At 37.5% G+C, this 20,248-nt stretch overlaps 1 protein-coding gene across 1 annotated transcript in view; it reads left to right on the plus strand.

The window, feature by feature from the left end:
- The window catches only part of TSPAN3 (tetraspanin 3), a 25,453-nt gene extending 6,534 nt beyond the window's left edge, over positions 1 to 18,919 (plus strand). The window contains exons 2-7 of the mRNA XM_026856423.1: positions 6,447 to 6,638; positions 7,632 to 7,706; positions 11,442 to 11,543; positions 12,655 to 12,807; positions 13,090 to 13,173; positions 17,996 to 18,919. Coding sequence (XP_026712224.1) covers positions 6,447 to 6,638; positions 7,632 to 7,706; positions 11,442 to 11,543; positions 12,655 to 12,807; positions 13,090 to 13,173; positions 17,996 to 18,088 — 699 coding nt within the window. The 3' untranslated portion in view covers positions 18,089 to 18,919. The remainder of the gene's footprint in view (positions 1 to 6,446; positions 6,639 to 7,631; positions 7,707 to 11,441; positions 11,544 to 12,654; positions 12,808 to 13,089; positions 13,174 to 17,995) is intronic.
- Positions 18,920 to 20,248: the final 1,329 nt, after the last annotated feature.

Consider the following 20,248-nt stretch of genomic DNA (forward strand, 5'->3'; position numbering starts at 1 on the left):
CATCTTCTGCTGCCTCTTCCTGCAGGGCGGTGGGAGGAAAGAACTCTTCTGCATTCCTCCCCCAGCTACACGTGGCATCCCTCTCATGGGAGACAGTCCTCCGCAAACTCTCTGCTGTGAGTCCTCCCCACGGGATGCATTCTCTTCGAGATGCTTTAGCGTGGGTCACCTCCACGTGTGTCAGTCTTCCCAGCGTTAGACTACAGCAGTGGGGGCTGCTTCTTCCCACAGAGTCCTGGGGCCACTCCACAGACGGATCTCTGCTCCTCCAGTGACCTCCATGGGTGGCAGGGGATGGCCCTGCTGTCTCTCCACGGGTTACGGGGTGGGGGGTACTCTGCTCCAGTTCACCTCCCCCTCTTCCTCGGCCTTCTTTCCACTGACCTCAGTGTTCATATAAGTGTCCTTGTGCATCCTCACAAGTCACCCCAACCCCCTCTCAAGATTCCCCTTAAATATGTTATCACAGAGACACAGCTGCCATCACTAACTGTCTTGGCCTTGCACAGAGATGGATCTGACTTGGAGCGAGGGAGCTGTGAGAAGTTTCTCATAGGGACCACTGCTGTAGCCCCCTCCTGCACTACCAAAAAACCCTGCCACACAAGGTGCACTCCATTGCACCCCTCCCCTTCCACCACCACACAAACCCCAGTAATCAGGCTGTGTTGGAGAGAACTGAAAATGTCAGCAGTACAGCAGAAGTTAAATAATGGAGTAGTGTAAAAAAATGCTTTTTTAAGATACTGCTCTGAGAAGCCCGAAAACTAGCTGTCAAACTACAATACCAGTGTCCCTGCTTAATGGGTAGGAAATGTTCAGGTGTTGGTAAGCATGGAAAGGAGTAACTGTTTTGAAAACAAAACCGGTGTAACTGTAGACCCTCAAAAATCTCACCTGAATTGTATGGGGATTTTTTTAAGAAAAGAAAAAGGATGTTTGCAGACTAGAAGAGGCAGTGAGTGTGATCAAAGATACGACGAAGTTTAACATAAGGAGGTCAGTGGATAGGTGGGGATTCTTGGACAAGATCCAGGCAGAAAAGGTGAAGGGGAAAGATGTTTTAGTAGTGGAATGAACAATAATGGGGTTTAGAGTGGTATCTGTATTAATACTAAGATTTGCCAGTCAGCAGTGGTAAAGTTGGCAGTGGTAGGAATTTATAAGTAGGTGTACTTACCAAAAAGGTGAAATATTCCTTTATCTAACTGGTCATCAGAGGTGTTTCCTCCTAACATATAATACTTAGCTGCCTCTTTCATTTTCTTGTTCACAGAGTATGTGTTTTTCTTAAAACAGTGAATAAAATGCATTCTAAAGGGACAAATACTATTCTTTAGCCTAATTAATTAAGAGTACCAAAAGAAATTCAGAAACTTTTTGTGTGTGTTCTGTTGTGGTCCCAAAGTGAAGAAAATTCAGTAGCAAGGTAAACAGCAAAAGTAACTGAGGAACAATACTTTGGACAGATACAAAATCATTGGGCAAATTTTCATTGTATCTGTTAAGGAGCAACAGTAGTAGGGTAGTATAAGGAAACATTAGTCGTACGTTGGAGTTGCAGTGTCCATGGCTGATAAATAAATGATCAACAAAACAACTAGTTTAAGTATCTTAGCAGTTGTCATCTTAGCTAGCCAAAATTTTAGCTTTTGAACTGCTGCAGTGTGTGAGCATTACTGAAAACATGAAAACAGTTCTTGGTGTGCTTGCAGCATACTTATTAAAAAACAAACAAAAACTGAAAAAAAAACCCACCACCACCACAACAAAACAAACCTGAAACTCTTTCAGGGTGCATCTGGACAGTGTGTAGCCTTGAATACACCTCAGTGCATGTGAAGAGTGAAAGCTGACTTTGTGAAATAGGTATGAGCTTAAAAGGCTGTTTTATACCAGCCCAAAGATGGGGGGAAGTTTACTCACTCTAAGAACCCCAGGTTTTAAATAGGCTTGCCTATAATGCTTTGAGTGATGTTTATCATTGCATGTGTCATTAGATTTTTCCAGTTTTCCCTCCAGTTCTTTGGATATTTCTTTGGCTTCTAATAACTCCTTAGAGGCTGTGCTAAAGCAATATGAGGCTTTTTCTGAACTACAAGAGGTCTCTATCTTTTAAATTTTCTTCTGATGAAAAAGAGGTCTGATTGTTCAAGCCTTTTGCAACAAACTGGCTTCATTGACTATATTTACCTTCTCAGTCTTTTTAAAGGTTAATTCATCCTGAAATAGGAGTATGCCACTTCAGGTTCAGTACTACAAGTCAGATGCAAACAACTCTGAAAGGATGTGTGAATGCTGAATAACCAATCATCTCCCCAGAGCATACATGTGACCTGGCACACATTCTTGAAGCTGCTGCCATCTATTCAGAGCCTTGAGCAGATCAAGTTCGAGAATTCTGCCTTCAAGCCCTGTTTATCAAAGACTTGTTTGAACTGTGTGCAGTTCATGTATTTGGCTTCCATTTAATGATAGGAAATGCATGATTGTAAATATGGTATTTTTATTTATTTAAATATCTTTGAGTTCAGACTTACCTATTTATTTTATTTAAATATCTTTGAGTTCAGACTTACCTATTTACTCTTTGCTCTGCAGATTTACTATTTGCTCTGCAGGATAGTAAGCACTGAGATTTGGATTTTATTTTTTTAATTATCCTTGTGTCTTTACTTGTGGTGATTCCCTTTTTGAGAAGCAAATTATTTAAGCACATGGTACTGCTTTGGGGTTTATTTTGTTTTTTTTCTTTTAAAAAGCACACTTTATTCTTGGCTTGCAACAGGTAATGTCCATTTAACTGGTGCAGCACTGATCGATGTAGGTTGCATACTTTGGTAGGTAAGACTAGCTCTTTGTCTTTATCTGTTGTTACAATATTTATGCTTTATTTACATTAACATATAACATGATACTATGGAGGTAAAACAAAATGCAATGTGCTGAGATCCAGATGTGGATATTGAAACTACTGAGTTGTGGGGAGGGAAGGGAGGACCTCAGGCTAGTCTGGTCCTGTCAGCTGAACACCTGTCAGCAGTTAGCACAGTAGATGCACTCATCTTCTGGTCTAGTTTCATCCAAAATTGAGTCCTGTTACTCCTAAAACTAGTCGGTGATGCAAACCAGAAGGTAGTAAGTGAAAATTATCAGAAGTTGAGCAAAAAGGATGGCTTCAAAAGGACATTCCTAATCCCAGCTAAAATGCTGATTTAGAGACCTCCCCCCTTCCTGGTTTAGAGACAGTCTGAAGAAAACACTAAGCATCCCGTGGTTGTGATATGAAAGGAAAAGGGAAGGCACATGAAACTTATGTTCCTGCAAACTGACTGGCTAGTGTTGCTTTTTTCATTGTTCTGTGATAGACTAGGTATTGTACCTGTTCAGAGATAGTGTTAGACTGTGATACATGGAAAAGGAGTTTTAACCTTCATAGCTTTAAAACTTGAGAGCTCCAGAAGGCACCTTTGCTTTCAGGACTTTGTTTATTGGTTGTTTTTTTCCCCCTGAAAATTACTTGAAGTGTTTTTATCAACTTCCTCATTACTCTAGTGCAAGGTTTATAGACATATGCATGCACACCGCTGTTCCCCAAATTCTGTAGCTTCTTCCACAGAAACACCAGTTCCACAACATTGTTCAAAAGCAGAACCTAAGGTCAAATGCTGTCGTGGCTGATTAGTCATTATGGAAAGGATTTAGTGAAGTCTTCAGATGAGGGTGCTTTAATCTGAGAAGTCTAAGAAAAATCTGCCTTTCCAATAGTAATTACAAAATACTCTTTTTTTTTTTTTACAAGTAGTTTCTGAGACAATATTTATACTTGTCAGACTCACCTTGTCTGGCATGATATTGGAAGAGCAAAATTTTGTAAAATGTGTATGCTTCTTGAAGCAGGGAATGAAAACTAATACCTGTAGACATTTTTTAAAGATTACAATTTTTTGTTTCAAATATTCTTTAAATATATGTGCACATGCAGTTTATGAACCAGATTTTTTCTTAGTGAAGAAGGAAGCCACTTAAATTTCACACAACAGAGAAGGACAAAGGGTTCACAAATGGTTCTGATTTCAGTTTTGTGGTCTATTTTCTGTGCCTTATGCCAGCCACAGCTGTGTTTTTTCATCTGCCACCTTGCAATATACCATATTTCTAACAGGCATTTTAGTTCTTAGAAATGGGAGATTACATCACTGTCCTGTCATTCACATGCTTCATTGCTAGGCAACAGTTAATGTAATTCCATTGTTCAGTGACACTACTTCGAATCTTTGCTTTGTGTACGGAAATTGTATGTCTGCATTTTGCCATGTTGTACCTAACACGGCGGGATTTGTGTTGTTGGATTAGCATTTCAACATCTTTTGTGCAAAGGGGCAATTTTGTAATGGCTTGTTCACTTCAGATTTTCTTGTCTGGAGAAGATGTCTTGCTGTTGGTCTTTGTTACTGAATTTTTGGTTTTGTTAGCATTGTATCTCTATGGCACCTTTTATTGGATGAATGTGAGCCTCCTGGATGCTTTTAAGATTCCTGTGGAGTACACACCTTCACTGCAGAAAGAGAGGCAGAGAGGTGAAATACATTGCTCAAATCCACACAGAATGGATGGTGCTTTTGAGCTGGCTCTTAATACAACTTTCTGTGACATAGTGTTTCTATAACAAAGTGCTGCAGGGGATATTCCATATGTAAAGTATTATTCTAGTAGTATTTATGCAGTATTATTTTATAGGAAGTAGTTGCAGTAGTTATGCAGTACACCTAGTACATTGTAGCAAATAGTGCTGATATGCTGAGTATCGCTTGTCTGTGGTTTGTCTTGTTCTGTGCCACACTGAAAAGGTTGCCTAGGGAGGCTGCGGAGTATCCATCCTTAGATTTTCAAAACTTTGGACAAAGACTTGAGCAACCTGGTCCGAATTAATTGTTGACCCCTGCTTTTTTAGCAGGAAATCAGACTAAATTATCTCCTGAGATGCCTCCTGGCCTGAATTATTAATTGATTCTTTGATTCTACAATAGCATGACCCAGTCCTGTAATATTATAACTACAGGAACCAGCTATATGTGTGTGTGTCAGCTCTCTTCAACGCAGGCATAGGGGTAGTTACAAGGCCACTGAGAGGGAAAGGAGGTCTGGAGGCAGCCGGCAGTGTTCTTTCTCAGATCAGAGCTGAAGTGTGTAATATTCCAGTTAACTCTTGTGCCCAGAGTATAGATTGGATTTTAATGGGGATGCTACCCTTAACATGAAAATTAAATTCCCCAGGTCTTAGCTTAGTCATTGCAGCTTCTGAGTGGATTGGTTTAGCTTAGCCTTGTATTGGGATAACAAAAAAGTGTCGTGAAATATTCAAATTATATTGTCCGTCATTGTGGATGTTTCATTTTGACATATAGCAGGACTGTTTCATTCTGCAGCAAGTGTGGAGACAGTTGTGAAAGACATTTGTAAAACAAAATTTGATAAGGCCCTTTGAAATAAATGTATGTTAGCTGGCTCCTCGAGCAACCCCGGTCTGTCCTTCACTAGATCTGCTCGGCTTAAAGTTAATGAAGGTATTGATGTGTTGGGATCCCTGTAACTGTAAGGGAGGTAAGGTCATACCAGATTGATTTAAGTGCTTTGTCTTAGTGTTTTAAATCTATATAGTGAAAGATCCATCCTACAGGTCTTACTTGCAGTGGCAAATCAGTAACAAGAACATCTCAAAAATGTTGTGGTATGTGTCTCTGGGTATTTGGTTCTGTCTTTTAATAATTAGTGTTTTCTATCTGTTCCTACCTGCTTTCTTGGTTAGAATCAGATTTTCCAGTGCTGTGAATGCTTCAGAAAGCTGTTATTTCTCGCAGTTCACCTTTCCCTAGCAAAGGTTAAAGTTTGCAATGTGGGTATCTATTCTGTCTAATGTTAAATCATAGGTAATGAGTAAAATAGAAGACTAAGTATTAGGTAAGTAATGGCAGATTAAAGGACTGCATACATGTTCTGAAAAGCTGTTGAATAGCACATAACTTGCTGCTTGGATGACTTGGAATCCTGTTCTCAAAAGTATGTGTTTGTGAGTGTTAGACTGTGTAGAAGGTTTTATTTTACAGCATAAGAAGGAAGTGTTTGAGAACAGGGAGGAAGATTTTGGTGTTCATAATAGGGTTACCCTCATTTCTTGACCACATGCCTCGGAAGACTCCCACAGTGTAGTCAATGCTAAATCTTGCTAGATTAAATGCAGTTTGAAAACTACTGGCTAGACTCCATTTGAGATATTCCTAATAAACATATGCTGTGACCTTTCAAAGATGCTTAAACTTTAAAAAGTCTGAATTCTGAGGAAGACTACTTTATGGTATTCAATAAAATAATTGTTGCAAAGTAGTCTTGCTGAAAGGAGGGTTTGGTGTTCAAAGCAACTTACCATGCTGTTGTATGTATTGTAGGCAGCAGCAGGCATACTGTGCTACGTGGGAGCCTATGTGTTCATCACGTATGATGACTATGATCACTTCTTTGAAGATGTCTACACACTAATTCCAGCAGTTATTATCATAGCTGTGGGAACACTTCTTTTTATTATTGGACTTATTGGGTGCTGTGCCACAATTCGAGAAAGTCGCTGTGGACTAGCTACGGTAAGTTGTAGAGTTTTTATATGATGGTGTTTGCCTGTTGTATATTTGGTTGCATTCCCTTTTAATAAACTTCTGAATTATTTTTAAAAGTTTGTTCTAATCTTATTTTTTGGCCTTATATGTTTTCCCCTTATTTTGTTATGAACATCTCATTTCAATTTTCTGTTCTAAATAATGGTGCTAAATTAGCCAGTTCTGGCATCAGGTAGGCTCCTCTGTTTTACATTTTTTAGAACTGTGGTTATCTTGTTTAAAAAATGTAAAACCATATCATTAAGTCATAACAGTTTTTAAATCTCATTTTTATCTGTTCTGGTTAAAAAGCTGAAATATAATAGAGAGAAAGGTGAGGTAGGGGCCTTCTTGTTTTAAGTATCTTGCATCAAGGTTGACAGAGGGTTGTTGTGATGCTTCAGTATTTTTCTGTATAACTTAATTTGAACACTGTAGTATTTTGTATCGTGTTTCGAAGAGAGGCCAGCATTTAAACTGTCTCCATTTTTTTCTTTTTTTTTTGTTGGACACAGTGTAGACTTTTTAACAGTTTATCTTAAAAGTGCTCTTAAATATACCAAGGCAAATGCATAGCTTGCTGTCTCTGTCAGTTGTTACAGGGCTTAATCTGAAGAAATGTGCCCTTAGTCCATCTACCACTCTTAGTTACAGCCTGAGTAGTTTCTTTGATGTGACATTCCTATTTATCTAACAGAAAGAAGATTGAAAGAAACGCTTGATTAAAGCGATCCAGCATGGTGTTTTCAGTTGTCTGGCTGAGCAGCTGCTTATTACTTGGTGAAGCTATGAACACTGAAGCTTCTTGAATGAAGTTAATATTTGGCTCATTTGGTCAACTCAGTTGTCTGCTTTTAAGTTATCTGTTAAATCAAAACCTCACCTGAACAATTACTTTAAATAGCAAAATCTGTATGGTGGCTTTCAGAGACTAAATGAGTAAACCTCTTTGCACAAACACTCTTGGTTTGTATTTTACAGTTTGTGATCATCCTGCTCTTGGTTTTTATCACTGAAGTTGTGGTTGTGGTTCTTGGCTACATCTACAGAGCAAAGGTAATAACTTCTCAATTTCAGTAAATGTTTTGTTGTAAACTGACCAAAATACTGAGGTCTAGTCTTTACTGTATTTGGTTCTGTAGAACTGTTAATGGGTATTAAAGGGAATAAAACCAAACTTCTAAGTGGGTTAATTTGAGATACCAATATCTTACATTTTTAGAACATCAGTGTTCTTCAAAGCAAAGCAAAAGTTTTCTCAGAAGCAAAAAAACTAGCTGGAATATATCATTATCAGTTGAATAGTAGAGGGGAGTCAAGGTAATTGGTACCATTCCATTTTCCAGATGGTCTTCTAATTTATTTATGCTTTGACTTTGTAAATGATTTTGGTTGCACAATATTTGAACATAGGGCATATTGTTTTGATATGAGTAACTTAAATGTTATCTTGTGTTTTCGTATACAAACTAACACTGCATCGTAATAAAATCAAATAGACTGAATGTGTTAATATATACTGTCTAGATTTATACAGGTTGTTGACAAGGGTTATGGCTAAAGAAACTGTGACTTCTTCCACTGTTTGTTTAACAGAAGTTAAGAAACAGGACCAGAAAAATTAAATTAGTTGTGTTTCTACCAGCATAATATGTGCCAGAAATATATACCATGAGGTATTAGAGATACTATAATGTAGCTTGAAATGAAATTTCTAACTTGCACAGTTTCAATGGTTTTTATTATGTCTACATCTAAATTTTGCCAAAAAATTAGCAGAAAAGGCGTTTTTAGCTGTGATGTGTAGTATGATCACATTATAGGACTCCCCAGTAATATCTTAATAGCAAGCTGAACTACTACTAAATGAAGCACCATTTACCTTTCTTCGGTCCTCTGTATGTATATAAACAGCCCAGGTCTTACTAGTTCAGTATTCATTCCTACTATCCTGGAAGAAATGGTGAGACAACCATTAAGTAAAAAACTTTTGTGAAGGAAGTCTCCCTTGAGTAAGCAGCTAATGAAAGGACCTTGAACTATGCATGATAAATCTGGCTTAGTAGTTAGAATAGGTTGCTTCAACAGAAAATGCTCTATTGATAATGCTTAAATTCATTTTTTTCCTCATGGTCTGCATTTGATTTCTGGCATCTTGGCCATGCACTGAGGAGATTATTTGGGACTCTTTGAAGCTTGTAGTGCAAGTAGTCCTTGGAAACAACTGAGGAGATCAATACAGTTCCCGGAGAATGGGGAACATGTTGAGTTCTTACATGTTAACTTGATGGTTGCCTTCTGTTTCAGTACTTGGAGAACCTTAGTGTATTACAGTATAGTTATTCAGGAATTACCATGCATCTGAGTGGGTCTAAGCTGTGGTCAGCTTACTTTCTTCTGTGTTCCCATCTTAAAGTGGCTCACTCTTTTCTGGATGACAGCATTCAGAGCAGATAAAAACAGATGCATAGATCTTTCTTCCCTAGCCCATCTGAAATCAAACACTTGAAAATTGGATTGGTTCCAGGTGCATGTTCTGTTGTCTCTCATTTTTGTCTTGCTACCATACAGTTTCACAGCTGTTAGGTAATGCAGGGTCAGAGCTTGGGGGGAAGAGGGAAGGTAGTTTCTTAGTGGTGGCATCATCTTACAGTGAGACATTTGTGGGAGTCAGTATTCAAAAACTAAATCTTAAGCCTTTTGAAAGGAAGACAGAGTTTGTGAGTAAAAATGGCAGTTTTCTACTACCCTGCAATACTTAGCATCTTAAGAAATTGTTTTCAAGTACAGCAGAAGTGTCAGAAAGAAATTTATTAACAGTGAGCTGGGAGGTGAAATCTGCTTAGATTTCTGATCATTTTTGCCAGGATAAATAAGGCAGATCTGTGCTTTTCTAATTTTGTTCTCATGTTTCTGACATGGCATGTACAGATCTGTGGCGGTTTTGGGTTTTTTTGTGGTGTTTGGTTTTTTTTTTAAAAAGGCACCTGAATTGTGTTAGAATTACTTTAGTGTTAACTGTACAAACTTCCAAATAAAACTTCACAAACAAAAGTAAAGATTGAAGTCATGGCAGTTCATAAAAAACTTTTGGCACCAAGTGAGACTGGGTATAATGTCTCAAGAAAGTAGTATTGTGCCCTTTTAAGATAGAATGACTGATCTTGACATAGCTTAATTTTCCAACATGCCTGTAACCTGCATGTGTGGATCCAGTTCAGACTCCTAGTCCATCAGAGCAATGCGAAGTATGCCTAGGGCGTATTGTGATTGACTGACCTGCTGCAGAATCTCACTAGCATTGGTCCTTGTCAGTAAAAGTAAGGCTTTTTGTAAATGGCAGTAGGGATTAAACAGGCTGTCAGTTGGTTGAGGACTTAGTGGCTTTTTTCCTCTGGGTGGAGTAGTTCACTCTTCATTTTTCATAAAACTTGCCAGTTAGCTGGAGCTATTGATTTCTGTTTGCATTGTATGTCATTTGCATGGCTTTTGGGCGTAATGTTGCCCTAATTGAGCCATAAGCCAAATGATATACAAGTAAGGACTGAAATAAATTATTTTAAAACCTATATGACAAATTGAACAGCTGTTTTGTTGTATGAATCAGAGCTGTAAATCACATTAGTTAAATCATCAAACAATTGATTTTAAACTAGTATGAGACAAGTTGCCTATGCAGGCTAAATTGACTTTTATTCATATCTGTCTTGATACTGATTTACTTGTGAAGATACCATTCTTGGGTGGAGGGAAATGAAGCTTGTGCTATTTCTGTAGAATATTCTTCCTTTAAAGAAGTTAAGGGGAGTGATGTATTAGCAAGGCCTTCCTACTGTAACTTGCAAATCTAAAGAATATGTATGTTTAGTTAATGCTCAGCCCTAAGATTACATTCCTTGCATGTAATTCCTGTTGAATGTGATAGAGAAAAAAAATCAATTCAGAACTAATGTTACTATTGTACAAATGTTTAGTTACACCAGACATTTTGTTCATTTAAATAACAGTTTACAGTGAAACATACTACTTAAAAGGTTCTAGTAAGATTTCCTCCAAAATGGGCATTATAAGATGCCTTTTGGGGTACAAGTGATGATTCTTGGGTGGCATACATTTCGAACACATGTACTTGACAGCATCTTTAGCAGCTTGACTCATCTGCAGTAGCTTTAGGAGCTATTCCAGTAGCTGTTGCTATGTACAGTGTACTGCCATCAGCAATTTTCAGAAAGTGGGGAGGCACACGGGGCTGGAGCTTTGTCACTTCTAGGGTAGAAAAGTCCACCAAAAGACCTCATCTTTGAGAATTTACCTGTGGTTCAAGCAGAATGGGAAGAGCAGGTGGTATGACTTACTCATATCCTTGTGGTCCCCAGTAGAACAAGTTAGCCCAGATGGTTATACTGGTTTTGGCTTGGAACTCTGAAGGAGTAGGAGGAAGTGGAAAGGTGAATTCATGCCCTTATGGAGAGCCCTTAACTTCATGGAATGTCTGCTGCAGTGTCATAATAACAGCAATTTCCTTTGAGATACATTGCAAAGCTACTTTGTCTAAAATCTCATGGAAGATAGCTGCTTGTTTTTTTTCTTGTCTGGTAGCTTCAAGGTAGTAGCATCTTTGCAAAAGTCATTAGAAGTTTAAGCAGCTGTACCACCAAAGTATGTTAATTTCAGATGTGAGGAGTTACCTGGGTTTTCTGAATTGCTGTAAGTAGGGGTGAAATTATTTTACCTAGACCTGTACTGTTTCTGTTAATGTGCTAATGCAGATGCTTTCCTAATGCTTCGCAGGTGGAGGATGAAGTTGATCACAGCATTCGGAAAGTATACAATGGATACAATGGGACAAATCCTGATGCAGCCAGTCGTGCTATTGACTATGTACAGAGGCAGGTGAGACTGAGGCAGTCCTTTCTGTCCTTAAAACCCAGACACTGTGTGGCACTCCTATTTGTGTAGCATATCTTCCTTCATTCTGTCAAATTTGGGAAAAAGCTTTTTGGTCAGTTAACTTAGTTAAAATGAGTAGAATTATGGCATTGTTCATAGGGTGATGCGTTTTGTGTGATTGGCTATCTATAAATCAGTGTTTGGATTCAAATATTGAGTACTTAGGTATTTTTCTGCAAAATTCCATTGCAGAATGTTCTCACATCTGCACAGATTTATCTAGAACATGCTGTAGGGAAAGGGTATTCCTGTTTCTAGCTGAAAGCTAGTGTTGCATGTTTCTGGATTTGAGGCTAAAAGAACTGATCAGACTTAAAGAATATTCTGGAGCTTTCAACACTCTTACAATTACATCAACTTAAAAAGTCATCTAGCATTTACATACTAAAAGTCTAATGTATTTAAGTCGGTGATACTACTAATTCATACCTTGCTTAAAATTCTTCCTGAAAGGGAGAAAGGCAGGAAGCTGGTAAATTGACACTTAAGGCAGTACCTCTGTTTGAGGCTGTGCTGTACACGATAAATCTCTGAGGACTGCAGTAGAGTATAAGCTCTCAGCAGAATGGAACTGTATGTATTTAATTGGTTCATTCCTGAAGGCTTTCTACATGGCCACATAGGCATATAAGATGAACTTTAATTCTGCACCACAGTTCTGTGACAAGAGCAAACTCTGGTTCAGGCCAGGACTGTGTCCAGAAAGCAAAGGTTTTTTCAAGTATCTGTTGTAAGCTTTAAGGATAGAACTGTGCTAAGCCAAAAATAAAGCTTTTGTCTTGTTAGGGAGGCATGAGGAAAAAGTGGATTGTTGAATGTTCCCCAAGAACTTGAATTTCAAGTCTGCATTTTGTAAGGAGTATCTTAAATGTTTTCAGGTTTATGGGCCCCTTTACAATATGCTCAGTCTACAATTAGCTTAAGTAAATGTCAAATAATTTGTTACTCAGGTAACTAAGTACACTTGTGTTCTTGGTATTGCAATTAGAATTGCTGTGTTGTCTCACTACTTGACTGATAAACACATTGATTCTTTACCTGCATGTTTTTGCAGCTGCGCTGCTGTGGGATCCATAACTATTCAGACTGGGAGAATACTGTCTGGTTCAAACAAACTAAAAATAACAGTGTGCCACTTAGCTGTTGCAAAGCAGCCCTCAGCAATTGTACTGGCAGTTTGACCCACCCAATGGACCTTTATTCTGAGGTAAGACAAACAAAAGACAGCTACTTCCTAGCTGTGTGCTTTTGCTGACAAATCATTGTGTTTTCTTTTTAATGGGAGCATGAAGTCTTGGGGGTATTTGCTTTAACAGGAAATAAACATGTTTTCTATAGGGGGGAAAAAACCTCCTTTTTTCATCTATGGTATACTAAGTAATGACATTTTTTAGTATTATCTTTTTGCCCTGTTTGATGCTTTTGGGGTGGTTTTGGTGTGCCTAAATACAGTTGCCAGATGGATATATAAGAATTCTACTTGTTTCAGGGGTGTGAGGCTCTGGTTGTAAAGAAGCTTCAAGAGATCATGATGTATGTCATCTGGGCAGCACTAGCATTTGCTGCTATTCAGGTAAGAGAATATTCCTTAGCTGTAACCTTTTTCTCAAATGAAATTCTAAACTACTGTCCAGGTTATTACAGCTATACACAGGATGATGACAACTTTAGTCCCTGCTCGATTGGTTTGGGGGATAAATGCACAAAAGTCAAAAGTTCAAATGCTTTAACACAGAACTTCTAAACCATGTGGGGTCTAAAAGCTACTGCTATGTGCATGTATACTCTGTTAGATTTGAAGATACCTGAACAGTCAATGTTACATGCAGTAATCTACTGGAATGTAAATGGGAAATTTCTTCAAGTATTTAAGTATAGTAAATGTGCTCTGATGGCATTTAACACCTGAAGTATTTGATTTCCACCTTTAAAGCAAATAGCTAGTACTTCATGCCATTTTAGAGGTATGTCAGCTTAACTGCTTCTGGCATGCAAATAATGTCAGGACCACCCAGGAGGTACACCAGGGTTTTTGGTTAACATACTCTGCTCTTTTTCAACTGAGCTTTGCATTGTGTCTTGCAGATTTCTTAGTTTCTGGACTTAAGTAAAAAGAGGTTCTAAACTGGAAAGCCTATCTACTTAAAATTGGTAACAGGCTGTCTCCCACATGAACCTTAATGGTTACAGTTACCCTGGTCATAAAAAGTAACTGAGGAAATAGACTGATGTGTATCTCAGTATTTATTTAGGTCTTTTAAAAAAGACTAGGACTGTAGAATTGGAAGCTTGAATGCACAATCAATCTGGCAGGCTTGGTGTATTAATCAAATATTGTGCAAATGTTATGGCCTCTAAGAAGTGTAGTACATATGCTGAATCCCAAGAAACGTGCAAACTAGTTTCAAAGCTACTTCTGTGCCCTTAATAGCATTTGATTTCAGAAAATATTGTACCTGTTGAGTGAGGCAGTTTAGATATTTTTGTTTTCAAAAGCATCTTGTGAGCTGGATTGTATGTTTGAATGTAAATAATCTTTTGCAAACAGCTGTGTGAAAATATGGTTAAATTTCTATTTCAATGCTACAAGGATATTACTCATAGGTAACACTGTATATAGTAATGTTGTCCAGAACCAGATTGCTTCAGGCATGGAACTTTAAATTTGGTGAGGTTGACCTTTTGAAGGAAGGTATTTTTTTAATTGCCATTCTTAAAACTTTAACTGTTAAATTAATATTTAGTCTGCTTGAACACTGAAATGTGTAATATAAATGAAGGTATTTACTGCAACCATGATTAGTGTGGCAGCTTTTTTTATGTAGGGAAAAAAATGTATGTTATGAGGCTGGGTGAGCTGAATCCCAAGAGGAGGCATTATTTCTAGCTTTGGAGTTTGCTGGTTGGTTAACAGTTCACCCCAAAATGCAGCACAGTTATAATCCTCTTTGGGATCAGGCCAGACTTTGACATGTGCTTGCAATGGAAATGTGGCTGCTTGCATCCTTCTGTTATTCCTGGCTCATCAGTTCTAGGCAAACATGTTAGTTGTATCCTTTCTGCAGTGGGTGCTCTTTGATTTGTTTCCACATGTCAGTAATCCAGCTATTGGCAGAAAGTACATATTGTATAAACAGCTTGTCAAGAAAATAAGAACATCAGAGAAATTTCTTTGCTAATGCTGCAGTATAGCATCTTGAAGTCTTTTTGTTTAAAGTTAAAACAAGCTGCGTGATACCTGTTCAGAAAATTAATAGAAAATAGAGAATACAGGGTATTTGGAATGCCCTTGGAATTTCTGTCTAGTAATATTCACTGAGTAGTAATCACATTTAAGTCTATCAGAGGTCATACTCTTGTATATCTGCTGCACAGTTCAAATGGTTGTAAAGTCACATGTTTTAAAGAGACATTAGTTTTTCTCTAGTATATACTAAAATAAAAAACAGGTTGAATACTATTATCTCCTGCAACTTATGTCTTAAGTTGTGACATCCCCTTATTTGTAACACAGAATTTAAGAACATACTTAGCCTCATTCTCTGCAAAAGAGCCTTTGTGAAATTGATGTGGAGGTAAGAATGGAAACTTCAGCAGGTGACCTGTAACCGAGGTCATGTTCTGTAAACTTAGACTAGTGATTATGTTTCCTTACCTTTTGATGATTTTTACTACCTTTCCTATACTCACTGCATAGAGTCTACTCTGAACTGATTACTTTGTTATGCAGTAAGACTGTCCTGAGTTCATTACCTCACCTTACATGGAACAAATGTACCCTTCAGTACTGTCTTTAAAATGAAAAGACTGAGAAGTGGAGAATTTTTTTTGCAAGGCTTCGAATTTGTAGAAAGCTTAGTCTTTTCTGCATAGAAGCCATTTTTATGTTCATGTTTCAGTTACCATGGGGATCTTCCAGTGTGCAATAATTCTGTTTCAACCACAGTGACAGCACAGAGCTATTAATAAATAGGAGGCAAACTGAAGGTAGCAAAGGCATCACAGTGCAATAGAAGAGCTGCTTGGTTAGCTGCTGAGTTCATTCTTAAAGTACAGCTTTTGTAGTTAGTGATCATTTACAAGGTACTGAGCTTGGCATGTATATACAGCCAGTGAGCTTTTTTGTGCTAAAAAAAGGTGAACAGGTTTGGCAAAAGCAAATAAAATAGTTAATGCTAGTAGGCAAATTTTAAAATAAAATTTAAAAAAAAAAAATAACCAAACCAAAACCAAATCAAACCTGACTGGGAGATGTGGCTAAACTTTTCTGAAAGTTGAAGAGGGGGGTGTACGGATCCTTCTTCAACACAGACTGACAAAGTATTTTTGTTCACAATGTTAAGCAGCAACTCAAGAGAAACAGATGCCTTAGAAGAAGTTCAATGTGCTAGCATAATTTAAGAAATTACATACTTTATTTTGTAGAGAAAGTTGAAATATGGGGATTACTTCTGTCTTTACAGTGAATTCTAGAAATATGCTCACTGGCCTCCTAAAGGATGTAAATGGCTTAACCAGTATCTCAAAAGTTAATTACATGAGTTCTTATTACAGTGACTGATTGGTTTTGACTTTACACAACTACATGCATTTAATGTCAAGTGACCAATTGACCAGGATTATCTTTGTGAATAATAGTATATGTGATGGAACTACTTTTATTTATTTGAAATACATGGCTAGAATTAATTACAGCAAATGACTTCAGGAGGTGTTTTTCTGCAGCACACTTTTATCCTAATTTTATCCGTAATTTGGACAGGGAGAAAGATGAAGTTTCTGTACTTGCAGGCTGTGAGCCTTCTTCAGAGTTTTGTAGCCACTGGCAACTACCATAAATGCTCCATCTCAAGTTTAACTTAAGGGGGGTTTAATTGTGGATATTAATTCTTCACTTAGAAGGGTTCTGTGCATGAATATTAATTCTCTCATGTAACTGTTTTTCTCTGACATTAATATAACATGTATTTGGGAGTTAATATGTGAATGGGAACCACCCAAGTACTGATAGAAAGTGAGGAAAGGTGCTGTTCTTACCAAGAGCCTGAAGTGCCATACTCTAGGTTACTCTCCATGTGGTTTTTGAACCTGACCTGGTTTCTGCTATAGACCCAAAGCAGATAATGCACTCCAGACAAAGAATGTTTCTAATCTTTACAGCCTGTTCCTTTCTAGGAAATTAAAAATTCATTCTAGAATTTCATCATGCCTCTTTTTAATCACTGCTTATTTAAACTAAGGATTTTTAAAACATTCTTGTCAGCCTTTCAGCAGACTTGAGTACTATGTTGCATGTACCATCATTTAGTTTTAAAACTTGTTACATGTGTGATGTTTGGATCAGACTTTATTAAAAGTGAGTAATTCTTCTTTTGTCCCAGTGCTGTATTTTCACAGGGGTTTTGCTGTATCAGGAAGTAGGCTTACACTTGGTTGTCTGCTCACCCATATCATTCTTGTTTGCTTTCTTTTCAAGAGGGTTTTTAAGTTTCTTTTTTGTTTGTTTTTTTAGAAACATGTTTACCTTCTTGGGTGATGCTTTGTCATCCAGAGCTATGACAGGAACCTTATTAAATATTTGTGTCTGAATAAGCTTCTGTGCATATGACCAAATCGGTATAGTCTCTTACTGTACTAGAATCCATTACCAATTACTGTAGGCCATAGAACACAACACTATACCTGATTTTTTTGAGTAGGGGCAGTTTTATTCTACCTTCAGTAAATATGCAAATTCTGTAAAATAGCATGCCCTGCATCCCTGATGACATTCATCTGATTTAAGTCATATATATATATATATATATAAATATATATACACACACACACACACACACACACACGGTGATCAAACGTAAATTCCTGGCAAACTTGCCAGCACGATCATGGTACTGTGAACTTTTAACAGCAAGAAAATGCTAGATGTGAATAATTCACATTGGACTTAAGGTTTCTAATAGGACATGTTAACAGAGATTTGAAAGAGGTCCGTGGTGATGTATTCATCTTAAGTTTTGCTGGCTTTCATCATGGAAATTAGATGCTAATGCATTTGAATTTCACTTTGAATTTTCATACTAGATACAGTATCTAAATCTGTACCTTTCATGAAATTAATAATTTCTTCCATCTGAATTGTTGAGGCAGAATGCAAGTACCTGACCAAAAAAAGCTGTTAAAGATGTCCAAGTCAATCTTGCAAGCAAATAAGTCTGTGGAGTTTGTGGCCTTTGCTTTTTGCAGCAGGAAATGAAGCTTTTTTAAGAACAGTGCATTTGTTGCCGTTTATTTTATGGACAATTAGTCTTGTGAAGCATGCTGACAATGTGCTGAGGATAAATCTCTTGATGTTCCTTCTTTTGTACTTAGCTTGTTTTCTTTTTTTTTCTCCATAGCTTCTGGGCATGTTGTGTGCCTGTATAGTACTATGTAGGAGGAGTCGGGATCCTGCCTACGAACTGCTCATCACTGGTGGAACCTATGCCTAGAAGAGAACGTGAACATGCAGTTCAATCTTACTCCTGTGAAAGGTGAATGGGCCAGGTCTACTGCAATAGCTTTCTTGCCCTAAGCTTAGTCAAAGCTCACCTTTCACAGATGAGGACAGCTGTACTGTACACTGGTGATGGGCAAAACAACTCAGCTTTACACACACCTGTGACTTTCACTGTTTTAGCCAGCTATTCATGTACCTAAATGTTTTAGTATGCTAGTAAACTTTCTAATTTCAGAACCATTTGCAAGTTGAGTGTAATTTGGTTGATATGAAAGTCAAAGGATGTGTGCCTACTTTGGTAGATTACCTCTAAGCATTAACTGGCTGATTCTTGCATATAGAGAGAGGATTTCTTAAACCTTCACTACATGGAACTCTTTTGGCCAAAGTTGTACAAAGGAAGCCAGCTGTATTTAATTTGAGAAAAATATTTTAATCTTGCCCCTCACCAGTGTCACTTTTTAAAAAACACTTAAGTCCAGTACACTTTATATATAAAATTGTAAAAGAAAGACTAACCAAAATTTTAGGATCATGTGACTGCAGTTTCGACCTTCAGAGATCAGTCCTTTCAAACGCTAGTGGTTTAAAATACAAGCTGGCTTTTCAGGAGTATAATGTATGCACTACTGTTCTATAATGAAATATTTCTTTTTTTTCTATGAAGAGCGATTTTATGTGTTGAGTGAACTGTTAGACTGTAGATCTCATATTGGTTTGGAAACAATGTAGCCATGTAGAGTAGCAAAGTACTATGTGAAAGTGATCTCAACTGTAAATAGTAAACCTGATTAAATAAATCTCTGTATATCCTCCCTATAAACATGTCTTGTTTTCTGTTTAAGATTCCAGTGTGTTTATTCAAACAGAGCCCTGGTGTGGTGTGCTAGAAGCATAAGCTTTAGTATGAAAACAGCAGTTTTAAGTGGCTTCATTTAAATAGATCTGTATTTAAGGTTTGGTAGAAGCTTGATTGTATCATATTTGTTCCTTTTTAGTTGAAAGATCACTAGAGAAACACAGCACAAGAAACTTGGTTGAATTTGGTGGAAAGTTAACATCGTGTGAATACAATTGAGGAAGAATCTATTGCCTCTCAACAGTGGGGGGATGAATAGCTGCTCTATAACTGCTGTATGTTAATTATGCATTAATGTGTCTTATGTTATTCAGATGCTTAGTCACTGCTCTGCTTTCTCTGCCTTCAGTTGTCTTATTCTTTGCAGAAGCCAGGAATGTTCAGAATTTCTACCAGTTGCTTATTTACTTTATCATGCAAAGTAGACATGCTCAGCCAAACTGACATCAACATAATATTCTCAAATACCCAAAGAAACATCACTCAAGGAAAGATTCTAGTATGTGTAGCCTGTTGTTAAGGCAAATATATTCTTTAGGGGAATTTCTTACAGTTGTTATACTGCTGTAGAAATATACTTTTGGAATCCTATATTAATTTCTAAAGGTGGGTTTCAGATGCTATGCCCCTGGTTTAACCTGAAAGACCTCCTGGGACTCTGGTGTTAAATATCCTGGATGTGGTAGCAAGCCTCCTTACAGTCTACTATCAGAAGCATCGATGAATTTAAGGATTATCTGCATCATGTTGTATTGCATATTGTACATATGCTTGGTAAAATCCCAGACTAATAAAATCAAGACAACCCTGGCTTGTAAGAATCGGATCAGGGTGGTTTTAAAGCAGACTTCTGTGTTGAACAAAACAAAGCTAAGGATGCTTCAAAAAGTAGTCAGCTATTACTATCTACAAGGCAGAAAGAAGCTACACAGTCAAGAGCTTTAACATAGTTTTTTTTGAAGCGAGGATAGTTATGGAGAGATTATAGTGTATGTATTTGTTAATCTTGCTGAAAGATATGGGATTGTAGTAGAGAACATTTGACAATATAGCACCAAGTACTTGTAGATGACAGAAGTATCTGCTTGCCTTTAGAAAATGCAGAGAATTCATGCTTGAATGTGGAAACCTTTTCTGAATCAATAAATATTTTACAGCTTTATTTTGGCATAAAACACAATCTAAACAAAGCCCAACTGCACTTATAGCTGTTCAATTAGTTGTTTCTAGGAACCAGTGGCCTTCTTGCATTACATGATTTGCCAGTAGGTCTTACATATGTGGATAGAGTTA

Source organism: Athene cunicularia (assembly GCF_003259725.1).
Source record: "Athene cunicularia isolate RWA chromosome 10 unlocalized genomic scaffold, athCun1 chr10_part1, whole genome shotgun sequence".
NCBI classification, from domain to species: Eukaryota; Metazoa; Chordata; class Aves; order Strigiformes; family Strigidae; genus Athene; species Athene cunicularia.